Source organism: Ascaphus truei, chromosome 1, assembly GCF_040206685.1.
Source record: "Ascaphus truei isolate aAscTru1 chromosome 1, aAscTru1.hap1, whole genome shotgun sequence".
Lineage (NCBI taxonomy): Eukaryota > Metazoa > Chordata > Amphibia > Anura > Ascaphidae > Ascaphus > Ascaphus truei.
In genome coordinates, this window is record NC_134483.1 from 543,613,113 (window position 1) to 543,639,943 (window position 26,831).

Consider the following 26,831-nt stretch of genomic DNA (forward strand, 5'->3'; position numbering starts at 1 on the left):
ACATTATATGCAGTGCCTGGTTACCCCGTTACAGTGCGCATTATATGCAGTGCCTGGTTACCCGTCACAGTGCACATTATATGCAGTGCCTGGTTACCCCGTCACAGCGCACATTATATGCAGTGCCTGGTTAGCCCGTCACAGTGCGCATTATATGCAGTGCCAGGTTACCCCGTCACAGTGCACATTATATGCAGTGCCTGGTTACCCCGTCACAGTGCACATTATATGCAGTGCCAGGTTACCCCGTCACAGTGCACATTATATGCAGTGCCTGGTTACCCCGTCACAGTGCACATTATATGCAGTGCCAGGTTACCCCGTCACAGTGCGCATTATATGCAGTGCCTGGTTACCGCGTCACAGTGCACATTATATGCAGTGCCTGGTTACCCCGTCACAGTGCACAATATATGCAGTGCCTGGTTACCCCGTCACAGTGCACATTATATGCAGTGCCAGGTTATCCCGTCACAGTGCGCATTATATGCAGTGCCTGGTTACCCCGTCACAGTGCACATTATAAGCAGTGCCAGGTTACCCCGTCACAGTGCGCATTATATGCAGTGCCTGGTTACCCCGTCACAGTGCACATTATAAGCAGTGAAAGGTTACCCCGTCACAGTGCGCATTATATGCAGTGCCAGGTTACCCCGTCACAGTGCACATTATAAGCAGTGCCAGGTTACCCCGTCACAGTGCGCATTATATGCAGTGCCTGGTTACCCCGTCACAGCGCACAGTATATGCAGTGCCTGGTTACCCCGTCACAGCGCACATTATATGCAGTGCCTGGTTACCCCGTCACAGCGCACATTATATGCAGTGCCAGGTTACCCTGTCACAGAGCGCATTATATGCAGTGCCTGGTTACCCGTCACAGTGCACATTATATGCAGTGCCTGGTTACCCCGTCACAGCGCACATTATATGCAGTGCCTGGTTACCCCGTCACGGCGCACATTATATGCAGTGCCTGGTTACCCTGTCACAGCGCACATTATATGCAGTGCCTGGTTACCCTGTCACAGTGCACATTATATGCAGTGCCAGGTTACCCTGTCACAGTGCAGGTTATATGCAGTGCCTGGTTACCCCGTCACAGTGCACATTATATGCAGTGCCTGGTTACCCTGTCACAGTGCACATTATAAGCAGTGCCTGGTTACCCCGTCACAGTGCACATTATATGCAGTGCCTGGTTACCCTGTCACAGTGCACATTATATGCAGTGCCTGGTTACCCCGTCACAGTGCGCATTATATGCAGTGCCAGGTTACCCCATCACAGTGCACATTATATGCAGTGCCTGGTTACCCCGTCACAATGCACATTATATGCAGCTCCTGGTTACCCAGTCACAGTGCACATTATATGCAGTGCCTGGTTACCCGTCACAGTGCACATTATATGCAGTGCCAGGTTACCCTGTCACAGTGCACATTATATGCAGTGCCTGGTTACCCTGTCACAGCGCACATTATATGCAGTGCCTGGTTACCCTGTCACAGTGCGCATTATATGCAGTGCCAGGTTACCCCGTCACAGTGCGCATTATATGCAGTGCCTGGTTACCCAGTCACAGTGCACATTATATGCAGTGCCAGGTTACCCCGTCACAGTGCGCATTATATGCAGTGCCTGGTTACCCTGTCACAGCTCACATTATATGCAGTGCCTGGTTACCCAGTCACAGTGCACATTATATGCAGTGCCTGGTTACCCTGTCACAGCGCACATTATATGCAGTGCCAGGTTACCCCGTCACAGTGCACATTATATGCAGTGCCTGGTTACCCTGTCACAGTGCACATTATATGCAGTGCCTGGTTACCCCGTCACAGTGCACATTATATGCAGTGCCTGGTTACCCCGTCACAGTGCACATTATATGCAGTGCCTGGTTACCCTGTCACAGTGCACATTATATGCAGTGCCTGGTTACCCCGTCACAGTGCGCATTATATGCAGTGCCAGGTTACCCCGTCACAGTGCGCATTATATGCAGTGCCAGGTTACCCCGTCACAGTGCAGGTTATATGCAGTGCCTGGTTACCCTGTCACAGTGCACATTATATGCAGTGCCTGGTTACCCCGTCACAGTGCACATTATATGCAGTGCCTGGTTACCCCGTCACAGCGCACATTATATGCAGTGCCAGGTTACCCCGTCACAGCGCACATTATATGCAGTGCCAGGTTACCCCGTCACAGTGCGCATTATATGCAGTGCCAGGTTACCCCGTCACAGTGCGCATTATATGCAGTGCCTGGTTACCCCGTCACAGTGCACATTATATGCAGTGCCTGGTTACCCCGTCACAGTGCACATTATATGCAGTGCCAGGTTACCCCGTCACAGTGTGCATTATATGCAGTGCCTGGTTACCCCGTCACAGCGCACATTATAAGCAGTGCCAGGTTACCCCGTCACAGTGCGCATTATATGCAGTGCCAGGTTACCCCGTCACAGTGCACATTATATGCAGTGCCAGGTTACCCTGTCACAGTGCGCATTATATGCAGTGCCTGGTTACCCCGTTACAGTGCACATTATATGCAGTGCCTGGTTACCCTGTCACAGTACGCATTATATGCAGGGCCTGGTTACCCCGTCACAGCGCACATTATAAGCAGTGCCAGGTTACCCCGTCACAGTGCACATTATATGCAGTGCCTGGTTACCCCGTCACAGTGCACATTATGGGGCCTATGCAGAGAGCAGCGAATTTTAAAAATGGCGAATTTAGTAAAAAGTAGCTTTTTTGGAGAGTTTTATTCTCCATATGCAGAAAAGTGCGAATTCTGCTATGTTTAACATGGATGCGTGTGGCGAGTTTAAATTGGCGAGATGCGCGCTTCAGAAACGTGTAAAAACAAATTCGCGCCTTTTTTTTCCCTTTGCAATGGCCGCGAGCGGCAGCTTCTTGCCAATTTTTTCTGGCGAGGCAAAAAGGAGACAACCGCGCCATTTTATTGGCGCGAACAGCCGCTAGATGCCGTTCGCGGCTCTCTGCATTAGGATATTTTTAAAACTGGCGAGATTGAGGTTCTCGCCAGCCGCGAGGCGAGTTTTACAAATAGAAAAGAAAAATTGGCGCGTTTTTCGGAACTCGCCATTTTCTGCTGTTTTCTGCGCGATTTTCTCCAAAAAATGGCGAATTTCGAAATAGCGCTGCTCTCTGCATAGGCCCCTATATGCAGTGCCTGGTTACCCCGTCACAGTGCACATTATATGCAGTGCCTGGTTACCCCGTTACAGTGCACATTATATGCAGTGCGGTGCAGTGTAGAAGTAATCCATTGATATATAGAACAGGGGCGGACAGCTGCAGACCTCCAGGGCCACAAACTGGAAAGGTTTGTAGGAGATCCCAGCTTCAGCACAGGTGGCTCAATCAGTTCCTGCTTCAGCATAGGTGGCTCAATCAGTGGCTCAGTCTTCAACTGATCCACCTGTGCTCAAGCAGGGATGGCCTTAAAACCTGACCTGTTATTGGCCCTGGAGGACTTACATTTTACACTGCAACTCGTGTGTGTGTGTATGCAACTTGTGTGTGTGTGTGTGTATGGAACTCGTGTGTGTGTGTGTGTGTGTGTATATGCAACTTGTGTGTGTGTGTGTGTATATGCAACTTGTGTGTGTGTATATATGCAACTCGTGTGTATGTGTATGCAACTCGTGTGTACAGTATGCAACTCGTGTATGTGTGTGTGTGTGTACAGTTTATGCAACTCGTGTGTGTGTGTGTATGCAACTCGTACGTGTGTATATGCAACTCGTGTGTGTGTGCATGTGTATATGCAACTCGTGTGTGTGTATGCAACTCGTGTGTGTGTGTGTATGCAACTCGTGTGTGTATGCAACTCGTGTATATATGCAACTCGTGTGTGTGTGTATATGCAACGCGTGTGTGTGTGTACAGTATGCAACTTGTGTATGTGTGTACAGTATATGCAACTCGTGTGTGTGTGTATGCAACTCGTGTGTGTGTGTACAGTATACAACTCGTGTATGTGTGTGTGTGTACAGTTTATGCAACTCGTGTGTGTGTGTATGCAACTCGTACGTGTGTATATGCAACTCGTGTGTGTGTGCAGGTGTATATGCAACTCGTGTGTGTGTATGCAACTCGTGTGTGTGTGTGTATGCAACTCGTGTGTGTATGCAACTCGTGTATATATGCAACTCGTGTGTGTGTATATGCAACGCGTGTGTGTGTATATGCAACTCGTGTGTGTGTGTGTGTGCAACTCGTGTGTGTGTATGCAACTCGTGTGTGTGTGTGTGTGTATGCAACTTGTGTGTATGTATGCAACTCGTGTGTGCATATGCAACTTGTGTGTGTGTGTGTGTGTGTGTGTGTATGCAACTCGTGTGTGTGTATATGCAACTCGTGTGTATATGCAACTCGCGTGTGTGTGTGTGTGTGTATGCAACTCGTGTGTGTGTGTGTATGCAACTTATTCAACTTGTGTGTGTGTATGTATATGCAACTTTTGTGTGTGTATATGCAACTCGTGTGTGTATATGCAACTCGCGTGTGTATATGCAACCTGTGTGTGTGTGTATATGCAACTCGTGTGTGTGTGTGTATGCAACTTATTCAACTTGTGTGTGTATGTATATGCAACTTTTGTGTGTGTGTATATGCAACTCGTGTGTGTGTATATGCAACTCGTGTGTGTGTATGCAACTCGTGTGTGTGTATATGCAACACGTGTGTGTGTGTGTGTATGCAACTCGTGTGTGTGTGTGTATATGCAACTCGTATGTGTGTATATGCAACTCGTGTGTGTATATGCAACTCGTGTGTGTGTATATGCAACTCGTGTGTGTATATGCAACTTGTGTGTGTGTATATGCAACTCGTGTGTGTGTGTGTGTATGCAACTCGTGTGTGTGTGTGTGTATATATGCAACTCGTGTGTGTATATGCAACTCGTGTGTGTATATGCAACTCGTGTGTGTGTATATGCAACTCGTGTGTGTGTGTATATGCAACTCGTGTGTGTGTATATGCAACTCGTGTGTGTGTATATGCAACTCGTGTGTGTGTGTGTATATGCAACTCGTGTGTGTGTGCGTGTGTGTGTGCGTGTGTGTGTATGCAACTTATTCAACTTGTGTGTGTATGTATATGCAACTTTTGTGTGTGTATATGCAACTCGTGTGTGTGTGTGTGTATGCAACTTATTCAACTTGTGTGTGTATGTATATGCAACTCGTGTGTGTGTGTATATGCAACTCGTGTGTGTATATGCAACTCGCGTGTGTATATGCAACCTGGGTGTGTGTATATGCAACTCGTGTGTGTATATGCAACTCGTGTGTGTATATGCAACTCGCATGTGTGTGTGCGTGTGTGTATGCAACTTATTCAATTTGTGTGTGTATGTATATGCAACTTTTGTGTGTGCATATGCAACTCATGTGTGTGTGTATATGCAACTCGTGTGTGCGTGTGTATATGCAACTCGTGTGTGTGTATGCAACTCGTGTGTGTGTGTGTGTGTGTATGCAACTCGTGTGTGTATGCAACTCGTGTATATATGCAACGCGTGTGTGTGTATATGCAACTCGTGTGTGTGTGTGCAACTCGTGTGTGTATCTAACTAGTGTGTGTGTGTGTATGCAACTTGTGTGTGTGTATGCAACTCGTGTGTGCATATGCAACTCGTGTGTGTGTGAGTGTGTATATGCAACTCGTGTGTGTGTGTATATGCAACTCGTGTGTATATGCAACTCGCGTGTGTATATGCAACTTGTGTGTGTGTATGCAACTCGTGTGTGTGCGTGTGTGTGTGTGTATGCAACTTATTCAACTTGTGTGTGTATGTATATGCAACTTTTGTGTGTGTATATGCAACTCGTGTGTGTATATGCAACTCGCGTGTGTATATGCAACCTGTGTGTGTGTGTGTATATGCAACTCGTGTGTGTGTGAGTGTATGCAATTTATTCAACTTGTGTGTGTATGTATATGCAACTTTTGTGTGTGTGTATATGCAACTCGTGTGTGTGTGTATGCAACTCGTGTGCGTGTATGCAACTCGTGTGTGTGTATGCAACTCGTGTGTGTGTATGCAACTCGTGTGTGTGTGTGTATGCAACTCGTGTGTGTGTGTGTGTGTGTATATATGCAACTCGTGTGTGTATATGCAACTCGTATGTGTGTGTATATGCAACTCGTGTGTGTATATGCAACTCGTGTGTGTGTGTATATGCAACTCGTGTGTGTATATGCAACTTGTGTGTGTGTATATGCAACTCGTGTGTGTGTGTGTATATGCAACTCGTGTGTGTGTGTATGCAACTCGTGTGTGTGTGTGTATATATGCAACTCGTGTGTGTGTGTATATTCAACTCGTGTGTGTCTATATGCAACTCGTGTGTGTGTATATGCAACTCGTGTGTGTGTGCGTGTGTGTGTGTGTATGCAACTTATTCAACTTGTGTGTGTATGTATATGCAACTTTTGTGTGTGTATATGCAACTCGTGTGTGTGTGTGTGTGTGTGCGTGTGTGTGCGTGTGTGTATGCAACTTATTCAACTTGTGTGTGTGTGTATATGCAACTCGTGTGTGTGTATATGCAACTCGTGTGTGTATATGCAACTCGCGTGTGTATATGCAACCTGGGTGTGTGTATATGCAACTCGTGTGTGTATATGCAACTCGTGTGTGTATATGCAACTCGCATGTGTGTGTGTGCGTGTGTGTATGCAACTTATTCAATTTGTGTGTGTATGTATATGCAACTTTTGTGTGTGTATATGCAACTTTTGTGTGTGTGTGTGTGTGTGTGTATATATATATATATATATATATATATATATATATAGCCTGGCAATGCATATATATACACTGTAGCAGTGAGGATTGGGCTTATGCCATTACCTCCCTTTCTTCTTTATTTAAACACTGCACTAAGGGCCCGGAACATTCCCTCTGTTATATAAACACTGTGTATAGTACCTCCTGGGACCTGCAGGTTTATCATCTGGTCCCTATTAGTATGTTGTATACACAGCAAACACAGCGCTGAGCTCTGAGATATGAATGTATCCTCTGTCCTCCCAATCCTTGGTATACAAAGAAAACAAATGTGGCTATGCCTTGATGTTGGCTGCAGGCTTATAACGCTCTGGCCAAAGGGTTTAACTAAATGACCCTTATTTATGAGAATATTATTATTGAAGTATTTAACTTCATACTAATTACTATATATTTTGTCAATTTGAATGTAGCATTGGGCTTTTCTGTTTTTGTTGTATACAAAGAAGTGAGCAGAGCTGTGAGGTATACAATGGTGTGAAAAAGAAAGTACACCCTCTTTGAATTCTATGGTTTTACATATCAGGACATAATAACAATCATCTGTTCCTTAGCAGGTCTTAAAATTAGGTAAATACAACCTCAGATGAACAACAACACATGACATATTACACTGTGTCATGATTTATTTAACAAATTCATTTAATAGCTTGTAGAACCATCTTTAGCAGCAATAACTCAATAACTTGAAGTAATCGTTTTCTGTATGACTTTATCAGTCTCTCACATCGTTGTGGAGGAATTTTGGCCCACTCTTCTTTACAACATTGCTTCAGTTCATTGAGGTTTGTGGGCATTTGTTTATGCACAGCTCTCTTAAGGCCCAGCCACAGCATTTCAATCGGGTTGAGGTCTGGACTTTGACTGGGCCATTGTAACACCTTGATTCTTTTCTTTTTCAGCCATTCTGTTGTAGATTTGCTGGTGTGCTTGGGATCATTGTCCTGTTGCATGACCCAATTTCGGCCAAGCTTTAGCTGTCGGACAGATGGCCTCACATTTGACTCTAGAATATTTTTGTATACAGAGGAGTTCATGGTCGACTGAATGACTGCAAGGTACCCAGGTTCTGTGGCTTCAAAACAAGCCCAAATCATCACCCCTCCACCACCGTGCTTGACAGTTGGTTTGAGATGTTTGTGCTGATAGGCTGTGTTTGGTTTTCGCCAAACGTGGCGCTATGCATTATGGCCAAACATCTCCACTTTGGTCTGGTTTGTCCAAAGGACATTGTTCCAGAAGTCTTATGGTTTGTTCAGATGCAACTTTGCAAACCTAAGCCATGCTGCCATGTTCTTTTTAGAGTGAAGAGGCTTTCTTCTGGCAACCCTTCCAAACAAACCATACTTGTTCAGTCTTTTTCTAATTGTACTGTCATGAACTTTAACATTTAACATGATAACTGAGGCCTGTAGAGTCTGAGATGTAACTCTAGGGTTTGTTGCAATTTCTCTGAGCTTTGCACGGTCTGACCTTGGGGTGAATTTGCTGGGATGTCCACTTCTGGGAAAATTGGCAACTGTCTTGAATATTTTCCACTTTTGAATAATCTTTCTCACTGTAGAATGATGGACTTTAAATTGTTTGGAAATGGCCTTATAACCCTTCCCAGATTGATGGGCAGCAACAATTGCTTCTCTAAGATCATTGCTGATGTCTTTCCTCCTTGGCATTATGTTAACACACCTGAATGCTCCAGACCAGCAAACTGCTAAAACTTCGACTTTTATAGAGGTGATCACACTTGCTGATGATCAATTAATCAAGGGCATTTGATAAGCAGCACCTGTCTGCTACTTAGCATCCTAATTCCTATGGAAGCAGTAAGGGTATACTTAGTTTTTTACACATGGCTTCTCCATTTTGGCTTTATTTTTGTTAAATAACTCATGACACGGTATAATATGTCATGTGTTGTTGTTCATCTGAGGTTGTATTTACTTAATTTTAAGACCTGCTAAGGAACAGATGATTGTTATTATGTCCTGATATGTAAAACCATAGAATTCAAAGAGGGTGTACTTTCTTTTTCACACAACTGTATGTGTATCCTGAGAGCTCTGCGATATGAGTGCATTATATACTTACCACATACTGTATAATATAACACATGCTGCTTCCAGCATAGCCAGTCAATGCATTTCTAAACATTGCAACATCTCAATGTTACCCCCAGTGCTGGAAACACAGAAGCAAAATGTACTGTATCAGTACTCCTGATAAATGTCTGTCCTGCATTCAATTGGCGTTTGTCTGGCAATGGACTCATTCATTGCCAAGATCTCCCACTTATCCTATACTGAGAGAATCCTCCAAGGGACAGTATTTTTGTTTCAAAGGCTTAAAAACATACATATTTGAGATTCACTCTAAACACCTATAGGAATTCCACTGCTGATGTGAAGGGCTCTTCTGTCAATACTGGTCAGCATAGAGGACAATGCCCTTCTTTGGTTAGATCGCTTATACATTCTAATCTCTCCAAGGTGACGACGGTGTGGGAGACAGGTAGTGTTTTGTGAATCTCAGCATCATTATAAGGGGCACTGTTTAATTCCTGGACCTACAATTCTGCAACTGCCCCACTGCTTAGCAGTGCATTGTGGGACCTTGTGTGATGTGGGGGGCTAACTTTAGGAGTGCTGCCAAATACCATAAAATGGTTTAGCAAGAGAACAAAAGGATGTCATATCACAAGCCATTGCATAGTTGCAAATTGATGGAAAACATGAGTGCGAAAGCTTTCAAGTCCCCAGGTATGTAGCTGCACCTGGCAGCTTAGATCTGCCTGGCGATGCTTTTGTGCCATGGTCTTTACTTAACTGTGAAGGTCTTTAAATCATGGATAGACATTAGACTCATACAGGGGGGGACGGGGAGGGGGTGGTTATGCCTGGACCTTTTTTTTTGTTTCTTAAAGGACAACTTGCTGGATCCCCGTTTGACACAACACATTGCACTTCGCCTCTCCTCTTTTCTTGAGGTCACTGATCACCTGTAGTGCATGATTCTCAACAGCCAAAGCCAAGCATGTATGCACACCCTTAGCATGCCACCCAAGACAAGAAGCCACCAGTAGGGTGTGACCTTGTGCCTCTCACCTTTTTTGTCAGGAGTCTTCTCTTCTGAGAGCTTCAGTCTCCTGTCCTTGGGAAGAGGCTCCTTCAGATCCTCATCCACATACACGGTGGGTTTCATGGTACCATTGGCTCCTTGAGTGCCTGTGGTGCTGTTGATTCTTGCCTGGTTGTTCTCAGTGGTGGACATTCTGACTGTGGTGCTATGTGAGGCTTCATTCCCCACTGCAAACCAAGCAGCACTGCATAGCACTGCCAGTATCATAGGAACCCACTGCATCTTTCCTGACTCAGTGGAAGAATGGCTCACACTACCCTGTGCTGTCTGTTTTAAACTCGGACAGAGACTGAGCAGCACAGCCTGACTCCACACACACCCTCCCCCTTCCTTTGCCTCTCTCCCAACCTAACCTCTCCTTCTCTGGAACTGCATTTCTCACCAAACTCTCCCAGCCCCCCTCCTGAATTCCATGTAATTCTAGTGGGGAGCAATACCACAGTCTCACTAATACCAGAGGATCTCACGTTGCAAACTCTTGCTGACAGCCTTTTCACAAGCCTTCCCAAAATTCATTCTGCTCCTAGCCCTTTTGCTGCAGTGCATTGCAAAGCAACACATTACACAGCCGTGAATGGGTTAAATAAATCTCTGACTGCAAAGCACTGTTATTATATATATATATGTGACGGGAGGGGGTAACCAGGCTCACAATATAGGTTAAGCCCACTTGGTTACCCCTGATCGATCCATGTATTGGGGTTCGGGAGTGTCAGCACTTGAGCCCAGTGTTTGTAAATACATTGTGTAAAATGATGCGACAATAAAGAATTTTCTGTGTTTTACCTTTCCAGGTGTGCCAGCGAGCAGAGATCGCGGGGGGGCGGGGGGGGGGGGGGGGCGGGGGAGAGTGCCAGCGCGCAGAGATTGCTGGGGGGGGGGGGGGGGTTGGGAGGGGGGGTCGGGGGGGGGGGATGGGAGTGCCAGCAAACAAAGATTGCTGGGCTATGGGTTTCAGGGTGGGATTTGCGGAGAAAGTCTTGTCAGAATGTGTCTAGGTAGCGGGATTCCAGAGTTGCTGGATACCCCAAAAATGTACCCGGGAATCAGGTCGAAATCCCGGATACGTATAGGCACAACGCTCCGGTCAAAATCCTGCCCTGAAATCGAATGTGCGACTCACCGCTAGGATTCCCTGCTTCAGCACAGACCAAGAAAGGTAAATGGGGCATAGGGATGTGTGGTATCCCCAGAATGGTAAAGGAGTCCCTAGTATAAGTGGGGATGCCCAGTAAATGCCCATATCACCCAGAACCTGGTATAGGCGTTCTGGGGGTGCTCCACCTATACATAAGGCTGTGAGGATTGTAAAAGCTAGGTCAGGTTTGCAGTGTGTGGGGGATATGGCTAGTGGGACTAAAAGTACAGATTCTCATTCTATCCCTCATAACCAAAAGACTTAGACAGTATAAAAGTGTAAAGCATATTTTATTAAACAGGTATGTTTAAAGTGTATATATGCTTATGCACGGTATATGAGCTGGGGACTTCAAGGTCCACGGTTCCGAGAGACCATGTGGCTACCAAGCTTGGTGCCATCCAGTCTGCTCGGGTCCCGGACATGAAAGCCTCAGAGGTTGCCAGGAGTGAAAGCCATTTCAGTATCGGAGTTATACTAAAGTATTCACGTCCTGGGATGAATGGAAGTCATTGGACCACCATTTGCCCCAACCCAGATTGTGAGGAGCCTAACTCTGCGGGTGGCTTCTGCCTGACAAGTGGCGGGGATACCAGGTTGGCGCATGCCCTTGTCAGAATCTGAATTCACGCTTGCCTGGCTTAGATAGACGAACAGTGCTCTGATAGGCTGGTAGGATTTTTCCCACGCTCGGATTGGCTGCCGTACATCATGAATGAACTCTGAAATACAATTAGGATTCCTCCGCCAATCCAGACAAGAGATTCTAAGCGCGAGAACAGCAGCGGTAAATTGGAAACCACCAAAAGATGCTCTCGGCGAGTCGGCTTCAGAAATTTCAAGGCGAAATATTTTGTAAATCCCACTTTTCGGGGCAAAGTTCTGAGAATAGAACATAGCGGTCATGGGTGGGATTGCAAGCCGAAAATAGTTCCAGAACATTTGCTACTATCTCCCAGTCAAGGGATTTCGGCATCTCCGGAGGAAAGAGCGGTTGCGTCAGGAACTTCATTACCGTGAGCGCATACAAAAAAAGAGAAACATACAATGTAAACAAGTATCAAACTTGCAATGAGGCAGATAGTCGGGGATATTTAGAATAATAATGATATACAGCATCGGCAGCTTTTATTCGAGTAAAAGCCGCCGGCAGCATGCGTCTGGGAAGCGGGTAGCCGCGGCGCGTGGCGGCGCACTGTGACGTCACAGTCACATGCGCGCCCGGCTTCCCCGGCTTCCCCAGGCTTCCCCGACACCCCTGGAGATCAAATTAAGGTAAGCGGGGGTGCGGGGAAGCAGAGGGGCAGAGCAGGAGCCGGGTTCGGCGGCGGCGCGCGGTTATTACTGGCGGCAGCTGGGGTAGATCCCGGCATGCCGCCGGCATTTAGTGCAATAAAAGATGTCGCTACTGTAAGTACTCACACGGGCATGTGTGAGTAAAATCCTTCAGCGTTGTCTTGAATCAGAGGTTCTTTCAGTCACTGGATATGGTCATCTGCTGGGGTATACTCGTTGAAATATACCCGTAAACAGAAAAAAAGGCAGATATGGCCCGCAATAAACATTAAAGTGTGGTTTAGCACAGGGATACTGGGATATATATATATATATTTAATAGTAGTGGTGATGGACGAGAGTTACTACTTGAAGGAAGCAGAGAGGCTACAGTACTATCGGATAACATCACATATGAGCGCCTCAATGCTGACCCCACCAAAGCTTTTAGGGATGAATTACTTCTTTTACTTAACCGCGGAAAAACTATAGGTATTTTAAACGACAAAGAATTCAATTATCTTAATAACAAATTTCCCATTATGGCAGTCTTTTATTTTCTTCCTAAAATTCACAAAAGTCTAACAGCACCACCAGGCAGACCGATAATCTCTGGGATAGGGTCTCTCATGTCTAACTTATCTGAATACATAGACACATTTCTTCAGAGTTACGTTGTGACTGGGAGATCCTATCTCAGGGATACAACAGGCGTCCTCAACATGCTCACCCCTATTAAATGGCATGACAGTATCACCTTTATTTTAGAACATAACATTTTTAACTTCAACGGCACTTATTATCTTCAACGTCATGGGACCGCCATGGGGACTAGGTTTGCACATAGCTACGCTAATCTCTTCATGAGTGTATGGGAGGACGCTACCATCTGGTCCCCCAACAGATTTGGCGCAGACCTACAGTAAAACACAATAGGTAGCGCTAATAAAAAAATTATATATATATATAATAAAATACAAAAAAAGAAAAATATATATAATACAATTATATAAAAAGCAGCCTAGATACACCTCTGACCCCTAGTCAGATGATAGCAATGGAACTGTAATGGTGTCAATGGCGCTAACAGATAATATATAAATATAAGAAAGTAAATATACAACCAGATGGCGTATGGCGGATTCAATGATGATCTCAGCAGACGGTGATCAAACATGAAATATAAAAAAGGAAAACATAGTATAATACTGTAAACACTCAAGACAAACGAACAATGACTAACAATGTTGCTGAACCACACAGATGACTAAATAAAAAAACCTTTAATATATCATAAAAACATATGAGACAAATTTGACAATATTATAGGTCCCAACGATATCCTGTAACTGGCCGAAATGCCCACTTACCGGAGCCTAGATGGTAATAGGCAGTGGATAATCAGAGAGTATCCCCTCTCATACACCGCTGGCACAGCTCCTGCACGTCTCTCCAGCGTCTGCCACGTGTAGCTGTATGCCGTCAGTGGAGTGAGCGTCCGTCCACGCTGTCACAGGGGCAGGGGAAGCAGTCTGAATGCCCTGCCTCCACCCTCTGTGGTTTGGACAAGCGCAGAAGCGCCCGGCGTCAGAGGAATTAAGCCTCAGAATCACCAGCTCCTCGCGGTCGCGTGTGGGGTCGCGGCAAATTCAAAAGATGCAGACCTACAGTAGTCCTCTGACGGAGATACATCGATGATGTGTTTTTTATTTGGCAGGGGAGGGAGGAGAATCTTAAATTATTTATTGAATATATTAACCACACCAATCAAAATTTGTTTTTTTACGTCACAATGGAGTCAGACTACGATAGATTTTCTTGACCTCACTATATATATTGAAGAGGGCTTGATCAAAACCAAGACCTTCTTCAAAAGTGTGGACTGTAACAACTATCTTCTTAAAACTAGTTGCCACCATCGTAGATGGCTAGCTAACATACTGTACCACCAGGTCAATTCAGACGAATCCGCTGTAACTGCACAGACGATTCAGTTTTTAAGGAGCAGGCGGGACTTTTAACACAACTTTTTATAGGAAGGAATTATGAGAAGGAAGTTTTAGAAAGAGCACTAATCAAAACTAGCAGTATTAACAGATCAGATCTATTAAGAACTAAGGAGAAGGACACCCGTGGAAAGTTTGTAGCTCCTCCTTTTTTAACCAAATATAACCAGGATGCAGATAGATAAAAAGAATACTTGAACGTCACTGGCATCTTCTCCAGAATGATCCAATTTTAAAGGACCATTTGCCTGATAATCCCCGAGTGATTTTTAAAAGAGCAGATAATAGAAAGTAAAACAACAATTGCTTTCAATGGAATACTTTGATAGTCACTAAGATACAGTTTGATATGGAGTAACATACAGTATGATTTACAGTAAGATACATTGTGATTTAAAGTAAGATACAGTATGATTTACAGTAATATACAGTATGAGAGACAGTTAGATACAGTATGAGTTACAGTAAGATACAGTATGAGTTATAGTAAGATACAGTATGATTTACAGTAAGATACAGTATGAGAGACGCTTAGATACAGTATGAGTTACAGTAAGATACAGTATGAGTTATAGTAAGATACAGTATGAGTTACAGTAATATACAGTATGAGTTACAGTAGTATACAGTATGAGTTACAGTAAGAAACAGTATGAGATACAGTAAGATACAGTATGAGTTATAGTAAGATACAGTATGAGTTACAGTAAGATACAGTATGAGTTACAGTAATATACAGTATGAGTTACAATAAGATACAGTATGAGTTACAGTAAGATACAGTATGAGTTACAGTAATATACAGTATGAGTTACAGTAAGATACAGTATGAGTTACAGTAAGATAAAGTATGATTTACAGTAAGATACAGTATGATTTACAGTAATATACAGTATGATTTACAGTAAGATACAGTAAGATACAGTATGCATTACAGTAAGATACAGTATGAGTTACAGTAAGATACAGTATGAGTTATAGTAATATACAGTATGAGTTACAGTAAGATACAGTATGAGTGACAGTAAGATACAGTATGAGTGACAGTAAGATACAGTATGAGTGACAGTAAGATACAGTATGAGTGACAGTAAGATACAGAATGAGTGACAGTAAGATACAGTATGAGTTACAGTAAGAAACAGTATGAGTTACAGTAAGACACAGTATGAGTTACAGTACGATACAGTATGACATACAGTAAGATACAGTATGAGTTACAGTAAGATACAGTATGAGTTACAGTAGGATACAGTATGAGTTACAGTAATATACAGTATGAGTTACAGTAATATACAGTATGAGTTACAGTAAGATACAGTATGAGTTACAGTAAGATACAGTATGAGTTACAGTAAGATACAGTATGAGTTACAGAAAGATACAGTATGAGTTACAGTAAGATACAGTATGAGTTACAGTAATATACAGTATGAGTTACAGTAATATACAGAATGAGTTACAGTAAGATACAGTATGAGTTACAGTAAGATACAGTTTGATTTACAGTAAGATACAGTATGAGTTACAGTAAGATACAGTATGAGTTACAGTAAGATACAGTATGAGTTACAGTAAGATACAGTATGAGTTACAGTAATATACAGTATGAGTTACAGTAATATACAGTATGAGTTACAGTAAGATACAGTATGAGTTACAGTAAGATACAGTATGAGTTACAATAAGATACAGTTTGATTTACAGTAAGATACAGTATGAGTTACAATAAGATACAGTATGAGTTACAGTTAGATGCAGTATGAGTTACAGTAAGATACAGTATGAGTGACAGTAATATACAGTATGAGTTACAGTAATATACAGTATGAGTGACAGTAAGATACAGTATGAGTGACAGTAAGATACAGTATGAATGACAGTAAGATACAGTATGAGTGACAGTAAGATACAGAATGAGTGACAGTAAGATACAGTATGAGTTACAGTAAGAAACAGTATGAGTTACAGTAAGACACAGTATGAGTTACAGTACGATACAGTATGACATACAGTAAGATACAGTATGAGTTACAGTAAGATACAGTATGAGTTACAGTAGGATACAGTATGAGTTACAGTAATATACAGTATGAGTTACAGTAATATACAGTATGAGTTACAGTAAGATACAGTATGAGTTACAGTAAGATACAGTATGAGTTACAGAAAGATACAGTATGAGTTACAGTAAGATACAGTATGAGTTACAGTAAGATACAGTATGAGTTACAGTAATATACAGTATGAGTTACAGTAAGATACAGTATGAGTTACAGTAAGATACAGTATGAGTTACAGTAATATACAGTATGAGTTACAGTAAGATACAGTTTGATTTACAGTAAGATACAGTATGAGTTACAGTAAGATACAGTATGAGTTACAATAAGATACAGTATGAGTTACAGTAATATACAGTATGAGTTACAGTAATATACAGTATGAGTTACAGTAATATACAGTATGAGTTACAATAAGATACAGTTTGATTTACAGTAAGATACAGTATGAGTTACAATAAGATACAGTATGAGTTACAGTTCGATGCAGTATGAGTTACAGTAAGATACAGTATGAGTGACAGTAATATACAGTATGAGTTACAGTAATATACAGTATGAGTGACAGTAAGATACAGTATGAGTGACAGTAAGATACAGTATGAGTGACTGTAAGATACAGTATGAGTTACAGTAGGATACAGTATGAGTTACAGTAATATACAGTATGAGTTACAGTAATATACAGTATGAGTTACAGTAAGATACAGTATGAGTTACAGTAAGATACAGTATGAGTTACAGTAAGATACAGTATGAGTTACAGAAAGATACAGTATGAGTTACAGTAAGATACAGTATGAGTTACAGTAATATACAGTATGAGTTACAGTAATATACAGTATGAGTTACAGTAAGATACAGTATGAGTTACAGTAATATACAGTATGAGTTACAGTAAGATACAGTTTGATTTACAGTAAGATACAGTATGAGTTACAGTAAGATACAGTATGAGTTACAATAAGATACAGTATGAGTTACAGTAATATACAGTATGAGTTACAGTAATATACAGTATGAGTTACAGTAATATACAGTATGAGTTACAGTAATATACAGTATGAGTTACAATAAGATACAGTTTGATTTACAGTAAGATACAGTATGAGTTACAATAAGATACAGTATGAGTTACAGTTAGATGCAGTATGAGTTACAGTAAGATACAGTATGAGTGACAGTAATATACAGTATGAGTTACAGTAATATACAGTATGAGTGACAGTAAGATACAGTATGAGTGACAGTAAGATACAGTATGAGTGACAGTAAGATACAGTATGAGTGACAGTAAGATACAGTATGAGTGACAGTAAGATACTGTATGAGTTACAGTAAGATACAGTATGAGTAACAGCAAGATACAGTATGAGTTACAGCAAGATACAGTATGAGATACAGTAAGATACAGTATGAGTTACAGTAAGATACAGTATTAGTTACAGTAAGATACAGTATGATTTACAGTAAGATACAGTATGCGTTACAGTAAGATACAGTATGATTTACAGTAAGATACAGTATGATTTACAGAATGACAGTAATATACAGTATCATTTACAGTATGATTTACAGTAAGATACAGTATGATTTACAGTATGATACAGTATGATTTACAGAATGACAGTAATATACAGTATGATTTACAGTAAGATTTACAGTAAGATAAAGTATGATTTACAGTATGATACAGTATGAGTTACAGTATGATACAGTAATATACAGTATGATTTACAGTATGACTGTAATATACAGTATAATTTACAATATGATACAGTAATATACAGTATGATTTACAGTATGATACAGTAATATACAGTATGATACAGTAATATACAGTATGATTTACAGAATGATACAGTAAGATACAGTAAGATTTACAGAATGACAGTAATATACAGTATAATTTACAGTATGATTTACAGTATGATTTACAGTATGATACAGTATGATATACAGTATGATATACAGTATGATACAGTATGATTTACAGTATGACTGTAATATACAGTATGATTTACAATATGATACAGTAATATAAAGTATGATTTACAGTATGATACAGTAATATACAGTATGATACAGTAATATACAGTATGAGTTACATAATGATATAGTAAGATACAGTAAGATTTACAGAATGACAGTAATATACAGTATAATTTACAGTATAATTTACAGTATGATTTACAGTATGATACAGTAATATACAGTATGATTTACAGTATGATACAGTAAGATACAGTAATATACAGTATGAGTTACAGTGATATACAGTATGATTTACAGTATGATACAGTAATATACAGTATGATTTACAGAATGATACAGTAATATACAGTATGATTTACAGAATGACAGTAATATACAGTATGATTTACAGTATGATACAGTAATATACAGTATGATTTACAGTATGATTTACAGTATGATTTACAGTATGATTTACAGAATGACAGTAACATACAGTATGATTTACAGTATGATTTACAGTAATATACAGTATGACAGTAATATACAGTATGATACAGTAATAAACAGTATGATTTACAGTATGACAGAAATATACAGTATAATTTACAGTATGACAGTAACATACAGTATGATTTACAGTATGATACAGTAATATACAGTATGATTGACAGAATGATACAGTATGATTTACAATAAGATACAGTATGATTTACAGTAAGATACAGCATGACAGTAATATACAGTATGGTTTACAGTAAGATTTACAGTATGATAGTAATATACAGTATGATTTACAATATGATACAGTAATATACAGTATGATTTACAGTATGACAGTAATATACAGTATGATTTACAGTATTATACAGTAATACACAGTATGATTTACAGTATGATACAGTAATATACAGTATGATTTACAATATGATACAGTAATATACAGTATGATTTACAGTATGATATAGTAATATACAGTATGATTTACAGTATGACAGTAATATACAGTATGATATACAGTATGATACAGTAATATACAGTATGATATACAGTATGATTTACAGTAAGATACAGTATGATTTACAGAATGACAGTAATATACAGTATGATTTACAGTATGATACAGTAATATAAAGTATGATTTACAGTATGACAGTAATATACAGTATGATTTACAGTATGAATTATAGTAATATACAGTATGATTTACAGAATGACAGAAATATACAGTATGATTTACAGTATGACAGTAACATACAGTATGATTTACAGTATGATACAGTAATATACAGTATGATTGACAGAATGATACAGTATAATTTACAGTAAGATACAGTATGATTTACAGTAAGATACAGTATGACAGTAATATACAGTATGATTTACAGTATGATACAGTAATATACAGTATGATTTACAGTATTACAGTAATATACTGTATGATTTACAGTATGACAGTAATATACAGTATGATTTACAATATGATACAGTAATATACAGTATGATTTACAGTATGATTTACAGTATGACAGTAATATACAGTATGATATACAGTATGATACAGTAATATACAGTATGATATACAGTATGATTTACAGTAAGATACAGTATGATTTACAGAATGACAGTAATATACAGTATGATTTACAGTATGATACAGTAATATACAGTATGATTTACAGTATGACAGTAATATACAGTATGATTTACAGTATGAGTTACAGTAATATACAGTATGATTTACAGAATGACAGTAATATACAGTATGATTTACAGTATGATACAGTAATATACAGTATGACAGAAATATACAGTATGATTTACAGTATGATACAGTAATATACAGTATGATTTACAGTATGACAGTAATATACAGTATGATTTACCGTATGACAGTAATATACAGTATGATATACAGTATAATTTACAGTATGATTTACAGTAAGATACAGTATGAGTTACAGTAAGATACAGTATGAGTTACAGTAAGATACAGTATGAGTTACAGTAAGATACAGTATGAGTTACAGTAAGATACAGTATGAGTTACAGTAATATACAGTATGAGTTACAGTAAGATACAGTATGAGTTACAGTAAGATACAGTATGAGTTACAGTAAGATACAGTATGAGTTACAGTAAGATACAGTATGAGTTACAGTAAGATACAGTATGAGTTGCAGTAAGATACAGTATGATTTACAGTAAGATACAGTATGAGTTGCAGTAATATACAGTATGAGTTACAGTAAGATACAGTATGAGTTACAGTAAGATACAGTATGAGTTACAGTATTATACAGTATGAGTTACAGTAAGATACAGTATGAGTTACAGTAAGATACAGTAAGAGTTACAGTAAGATACAGTATGATTTACTGTAAGATACAGTATGATTTACAGTAAGATACAGTAAGATACAGTATGCATTACAGTAAGATACCGTATGAGTTACAGTAAGATACAGTATGAGTTACAGTAATATACAGTATGAGTTACAGTAAGATACAATATGAGTGACAGTAAGATACAGTATGAGTGACAGTAAGATACAGTATGAGTTAAAGTAAGATACAGTATGAGTTACAGTAATATACAGTATGAGTTACAGTAAGATATAGTATGAGTTACAGTAGGATACAGTATGAGTTACAGTAATATACAGTATGAGTTACAGTAATATACAGTATGAGTTACAGTAAGATACAATATGAGTTACAGTAAGATACAGTATGAGTTACAGTAATATACAGTATGAGTTACAGTAAGATACAGTATGAGTTACAGTAAGATACAGTATGAGTTACAGTAAGATACAGTATGAGTTACAGTAATATACAGTATGAGTGACAGTAAGATACAGTATGAGTGACAGTAAGATACCGTATGAGTTACAATAAGATACAGTATGAGTTACAGTAAGATACAGTATGAGTTACAGTAAGATACAGTATGAGTTACAGTAAGATACAGTATGAGTTACAGTAAGATACAGTATGAGTTACAGTAAGATACAGTATGAGTTACAATAAGATACAGTATGAGTTACAGTAAGATACAGTATGAGATACAGTAAGATACAGTATGAGTTACAGTAAGATACAGTATGAGTTACAGTAAGATACAGTATGAGTTACAGTAAGATACAGTATGAGTTATAGTAAGATACAGTATGAGATACAGTAAGATACAGTATGAGTTACAGTAAGATACAGTATGAGTTACAGTAAGATACAGTATGAGTTACAGTAAGATACAGTATGAGTTACAATAAGATACAGTATGAGTTACAGTAAGATACCGTATGAGTTACAGTAAGATACAGTATGAGTTACAGTAATATACAGTATGAGATACAGTAAGATACAGTATGAGTTACAGTAAGATACAGTATTAGTTACAGTAACATACAGTATGAGTTACAGTAAGATACAGTTTGAGTTACAGTAAGATACAGTATGAGTTACAGTAAGATACCGTATGAGTTACAGTAAGATACAGTATGAGTTACAGTAATATACAGTATGAGATACAGTAAGATACAGTATGAGTTACAGTAATATACAGTATGAGATACAGTAAGATACAGTATGAGTTACAGTAAGATACAGTATTAGTTACAGTAACATACAGTATGAGTTACAGTAAGATACAGTTTGAGTTACAATAAGATACAGTATGAGTTACAGTAAGATACAGTATGAGTTACAGTAAGATACAGTATGAGATACAGTAAGATACAGTATGAGTTACAGTAAGATACAGTATGAGTTACAGTAAGATACAGTATGAGTTACAGTAATATACAGTATGAGATACAGTAATATACAGTATGAGTTACAGTAAGATACAGTATGAGTTACAGTAAGATACAGTATGAGTTACAGTAAGATACAGTATGAGTTACAGTAAGATACAGTATGAGTTACAGTAAGATACAGTATGAGTTACAGTAAGATACAGTATGAGTTACAGTAAGATACAGTATGAGTTACAGTAAGATACAGTATGAGTTACAGTAAGATACAGTATGAGTTACAGTAAGATACAGTATGAGTTACAGTAATATACAGTATGAGTTACAGTAAGATACAGTATCATTTACAGAATTTCAGTAATATACTGTCGCGGCCAAGTTTATTCGAGCATTTGCCCGGTCTCGGCCGCGACAGTAACCTGGCGCGCCGGGATGTCCCGGGCGCGCGCCGAAGCCTCGGAGGAGAGGCCCACCGTTCGGGGCTTCCCCCTCTCCTCTCCGGGTCCGCCGGGTCCCCCGGAACCCCCTGCCGCCGTCCCCCACATCGCGGGACACCAGGGCTCCTTCGGGGAGCCCTGGACACGCGTGCAGGGGGCGCAGGCTCCCGATGACGCGTGACCGCGCATCGGTGATGCGTGGCACGCCGAGGGGATGCCACTAGCTACCCGGGAAATCTCCCGGCTTGCGGAACTGGCCGCACTCTAATAAAGTGTGCCGCCAGTGTACAGTATGATTTACAGTAAGATACAGTATGAGTTACAGTAAGATACAGTATGAGTTACAGTAAGATACAGTATGATTTACAGTAATATACAGTATTAGTTACAGTAAGATACAGTATGAGTTACAGTAAGATACAGTATGAGTTACAGTAAGATACAGTATGAGTTACAGTAAAATGCAGTATGAGTTACAGTAAGATACCGTATGATTTACAGAATGATACAGTAATATACAGTATGATGTACAGTATGACAGTAATATACAGTATGATTTACAATATGATACAGTAATATACAGTATGATTTACAGAACGATACAGTAATATACAGTATGATGTACAGTATGACAGTAATATACAGTATGATTTACAGAATGACAATAATATACAGTATGATTTACAGTAAAATACATTATGATTGGCAGAATGACAGTAATATACAGTATGATTTACAGTAATATACATTATGATTGACAGAATGACAGTAATATACAGTATGATTTACAGTATGACAGTAACATACAGTATGATTTACAGTATGATACAGTAATATACAGTATGATTTACAGAATGACAGTAATATACAGTATGATTTACAGTATGATTTACAGTATGATTTACAGTATGATACAGTATGATTTACAGTATGATACAGTAATATACAGTATGATGTACAGTATGACAGTAATATACAGTATGATTTACAATATGATACAGTAATATACAGTATGATTTACAGTATGATACAGTAATATACAGTATGATTTACAGTATGATTTACAGTAAGATACAGTATGATTTACAGTAAGATATAGTATGACAGTAATATACAGTATGATTTACAGTAAGATTTACAGTATGATAGTAATATACAGTATGATTTACAATATGATACAGTAATATACAGTATGATTTACAGCATGATACAGTAAGATACAGTATGATTTACAGAATGACAGTAATATACAGTATGATTTACATTATGATACAGTAATATACAGTATGATATACAGTATGATTTACAGTATGACAGTAATATACAGTATGATATACAGTATGATACAGTAATATACAGTATGATATACAGTATGATACAGTATGATTTGCAGTAAGATACAGTATGATTAACAGTATGAGTTACAGTAATATACAGTATGATTTACAGAATGACAGTAATATACAGTATGATTTACAATATGATACAGTAATATACAGTATGATTTACAGTATGATACAGTAATATACAGTATGATTTACAGTATGACAGAAATATACAGTATGATTTACAGTATGACAGTAACATACAGTATGATTTACAGTATGATACAGTAATATACAGTATGATTTACAGTATGACAGTAATATACAGTATGATTTACAGTATGACAGTAATATACAGTATGATATACAGTATGAGTTACAGTAAGATACAGTATGAGTTACAGTAAGATACAGTATGAGTTACTGTAAGATACAGTATGAGTTACAGTAAGATACAGTATGAGTTACAGTAAGATACAGTATGAGTTACAGTAAGATACAGTATGAGTTACAGTAAGATACAGTATGAGTTACAGTAAGATACAGTATGATTTACAGTAAGATTTACAGTATGATAGTAATATACAGTATGATTTACAATATGATACAGTAATATACAGTATGATTTACAGCATGATACAGTAAGATACAGTATGATTTACAGTATGATACAGTAATATACAGTATGATTTACAGAATGACAGTAATATACAGTATGATTTACAGTATGATACAGTAATATACAGTATGATATACAGTATGATTTACAGTATGACAGTAATATACAGTATGATACTGTACGATACAGTAATATACAGTATGATTTACAGTATGAGTTACAGTAATATACAGTATGAGTTACAGTAATATACAGTATGATTTACAGAATGACAGTAATATACAGTATGATACAGTAATATACAGTATGATTTACAGTATGATACAGTAATATACAGTATGATTTACAGTATGACAGAAATATACAGTATGATTTACAGTATGACAGTAACATACAATATGATTTACAGTATGATACAGTAATATACAGTATGATTTACAGTATGACAGTAATATACAGTATGATTTACAGTATGACAGTAATATACAGTATGATATACAGTATTATTTACAGTATGATTTACAGTAAGATACAGTATGAGTTACAGTAATATACAGTATGAGTTACAGTAAGGTACAGTATGAGTTACAGTAATATACAGTATGAGTTACAGTAAGATACAGTATGAGTTACAGTAAGATACAGTATGAGTAACAGTACTATACAGTATGAGTTACAGTAAGATACCGTATGAGTTACAGTAAGATACAGTATGAGCTACAGTGAGATACAGTATGAGTTACAGTAAGATACAGTATGAGTTAAAGTAAAATACAGTATGAGTTACAGTAAGATAATACAGCCCTGGCGCATAAACACGATGCACACCAGGTCTTCCTTGAAAAGAGAAGGTCAAGAATTCCTTGATCACTCTATTAGTCCTTTTCTTGTAAAAGTCCGTCTTTCACTGGTTTCTCATGACTCCATGGTTCTGTGAATATAAAATACAAACAGACCTTTTGCACAGTATCCTCTGAGTTAATGGGACTCTCTCCCACTAGCTACTTACATCAAAGTAGCAGGAAAAGGGCATTGATTGGTATCTTTCCCCCTGGAGCTGGGTCACTGATCATAGTGTGTTCCCCCGAGTTCTCACTTTCAGTGCTCCAAGTCACAGTACCCAGAGGATACAGAAATGGGACATAGTGCAGATATCACAATGAACAATTTATTTAAAAAACACATACACAACACCCCTCAAGATGTTACATTTGCAGTGTTGTTGCAGTAAAATATACAACGTGCCGTCCGCTGCTTGTGTACTCTTAGCCACCTGCACTTACAGCTGGGGTTGGTTCCACTCCTCCCTCCTTTCTTGCGGCTGCGACTCCAATTTTGATCCTCCCCTCAATGGCTATGCTGCTATACTGTCGGCTTCTTTCCACACTCACGGACTCACGTAACAGTAAGCTCCACCCTATGCGTTTCATGACACTCAATTTCACTTTGTCAGTACTTTTATTTATTGAATTAGGATGTTTAGGTGCTTGTGTATATCTTTTATTAGTGTTTATTTTTGGCCCTCGTGCTTTTTTATTAGGGTGACCATTGACTGCTATAATGGCTTATCATGCCCATGTTATATGGTTATGATGTACCACTATGCCAATCAATGGGTACAGGGTGGGTATAGTGGTCCCGGGGTAGATGGTTAGGCCTCCAGGGTGGGAAGTGGCTAGGGTGGTTTAACCCCTTAAATACTTTAGCGGTTATTAACCGCTAAGGTGATTAAGGAGTTAGGGGCCATTAGATTGTATTTTTTCATGTATTCTTGCTGGCATTGGAGGACATGGACCTGGAGTATGCTGACGAGGATGCCCTTGATGATGGCAGGGGTAAGTAGAAAGGTTTATTTATTTTATTTATGTTGGCTGGCTAATGTTTGACTTTATATTGGGCAAATGAGCTATTATCAATATCTGGATAATAGCTATTTTGCCCATTACAGTATTGTATGTGTTGGGGGGGGGGGTTGGGGTGTATTTATTTCAATGTATTGGGAAAAAAATGTGCCCAGGATTGGTACCGCAGGCCAGCGGGGACCCCCGAGGGCCCCCAGACACCCGTGGGGACTACCCGCGGGCCCACAGACACCCACGGGGACTACCTGAGGACCCACGGGGACCTCCCAAGGGCCCACAAACAGCTCCGGGGACCACTTGAGGACCATCAAACACTTGCGGGTCTACCCTAGGGCCCACAGACACCCACGGGAGTACCTGAGGACCCCTAGACACCCGCGGGGATCACCCAAGGGCACACAG

The 26,831-nt window shown here is 39.3% G+C and overlaps 1 protein-coding gene across 2 annotated transcripts in view; it reads right to left on the reverse strand.

Annotated features, from left to right (window-relative positions):
* Window positions 1–10,314, reverse strand: part of LOC142467810 (putative carboxypeptidase X1) — an 81,424-nt gene extending 71,110 nt beyond the window's left edge. For both annotated transcript variants that reach the window (XM_075573690.1, XM_075573680.1), the window contains exon 1: window positions 9,939–10,314. In XM_075573690.1, coding sequence (XP_075429805.1) covers window positions 9,939–10,194 — 256 coding nt within the window. In that variant the 5' untranslated portion in view covers window positions 10,195–10,314. The remainder of the gene's footprint in view (window positions 1–9,938) is intronic.
* Window positions 10,315–26,831: the final 16,517 nt, after the last annotated feature.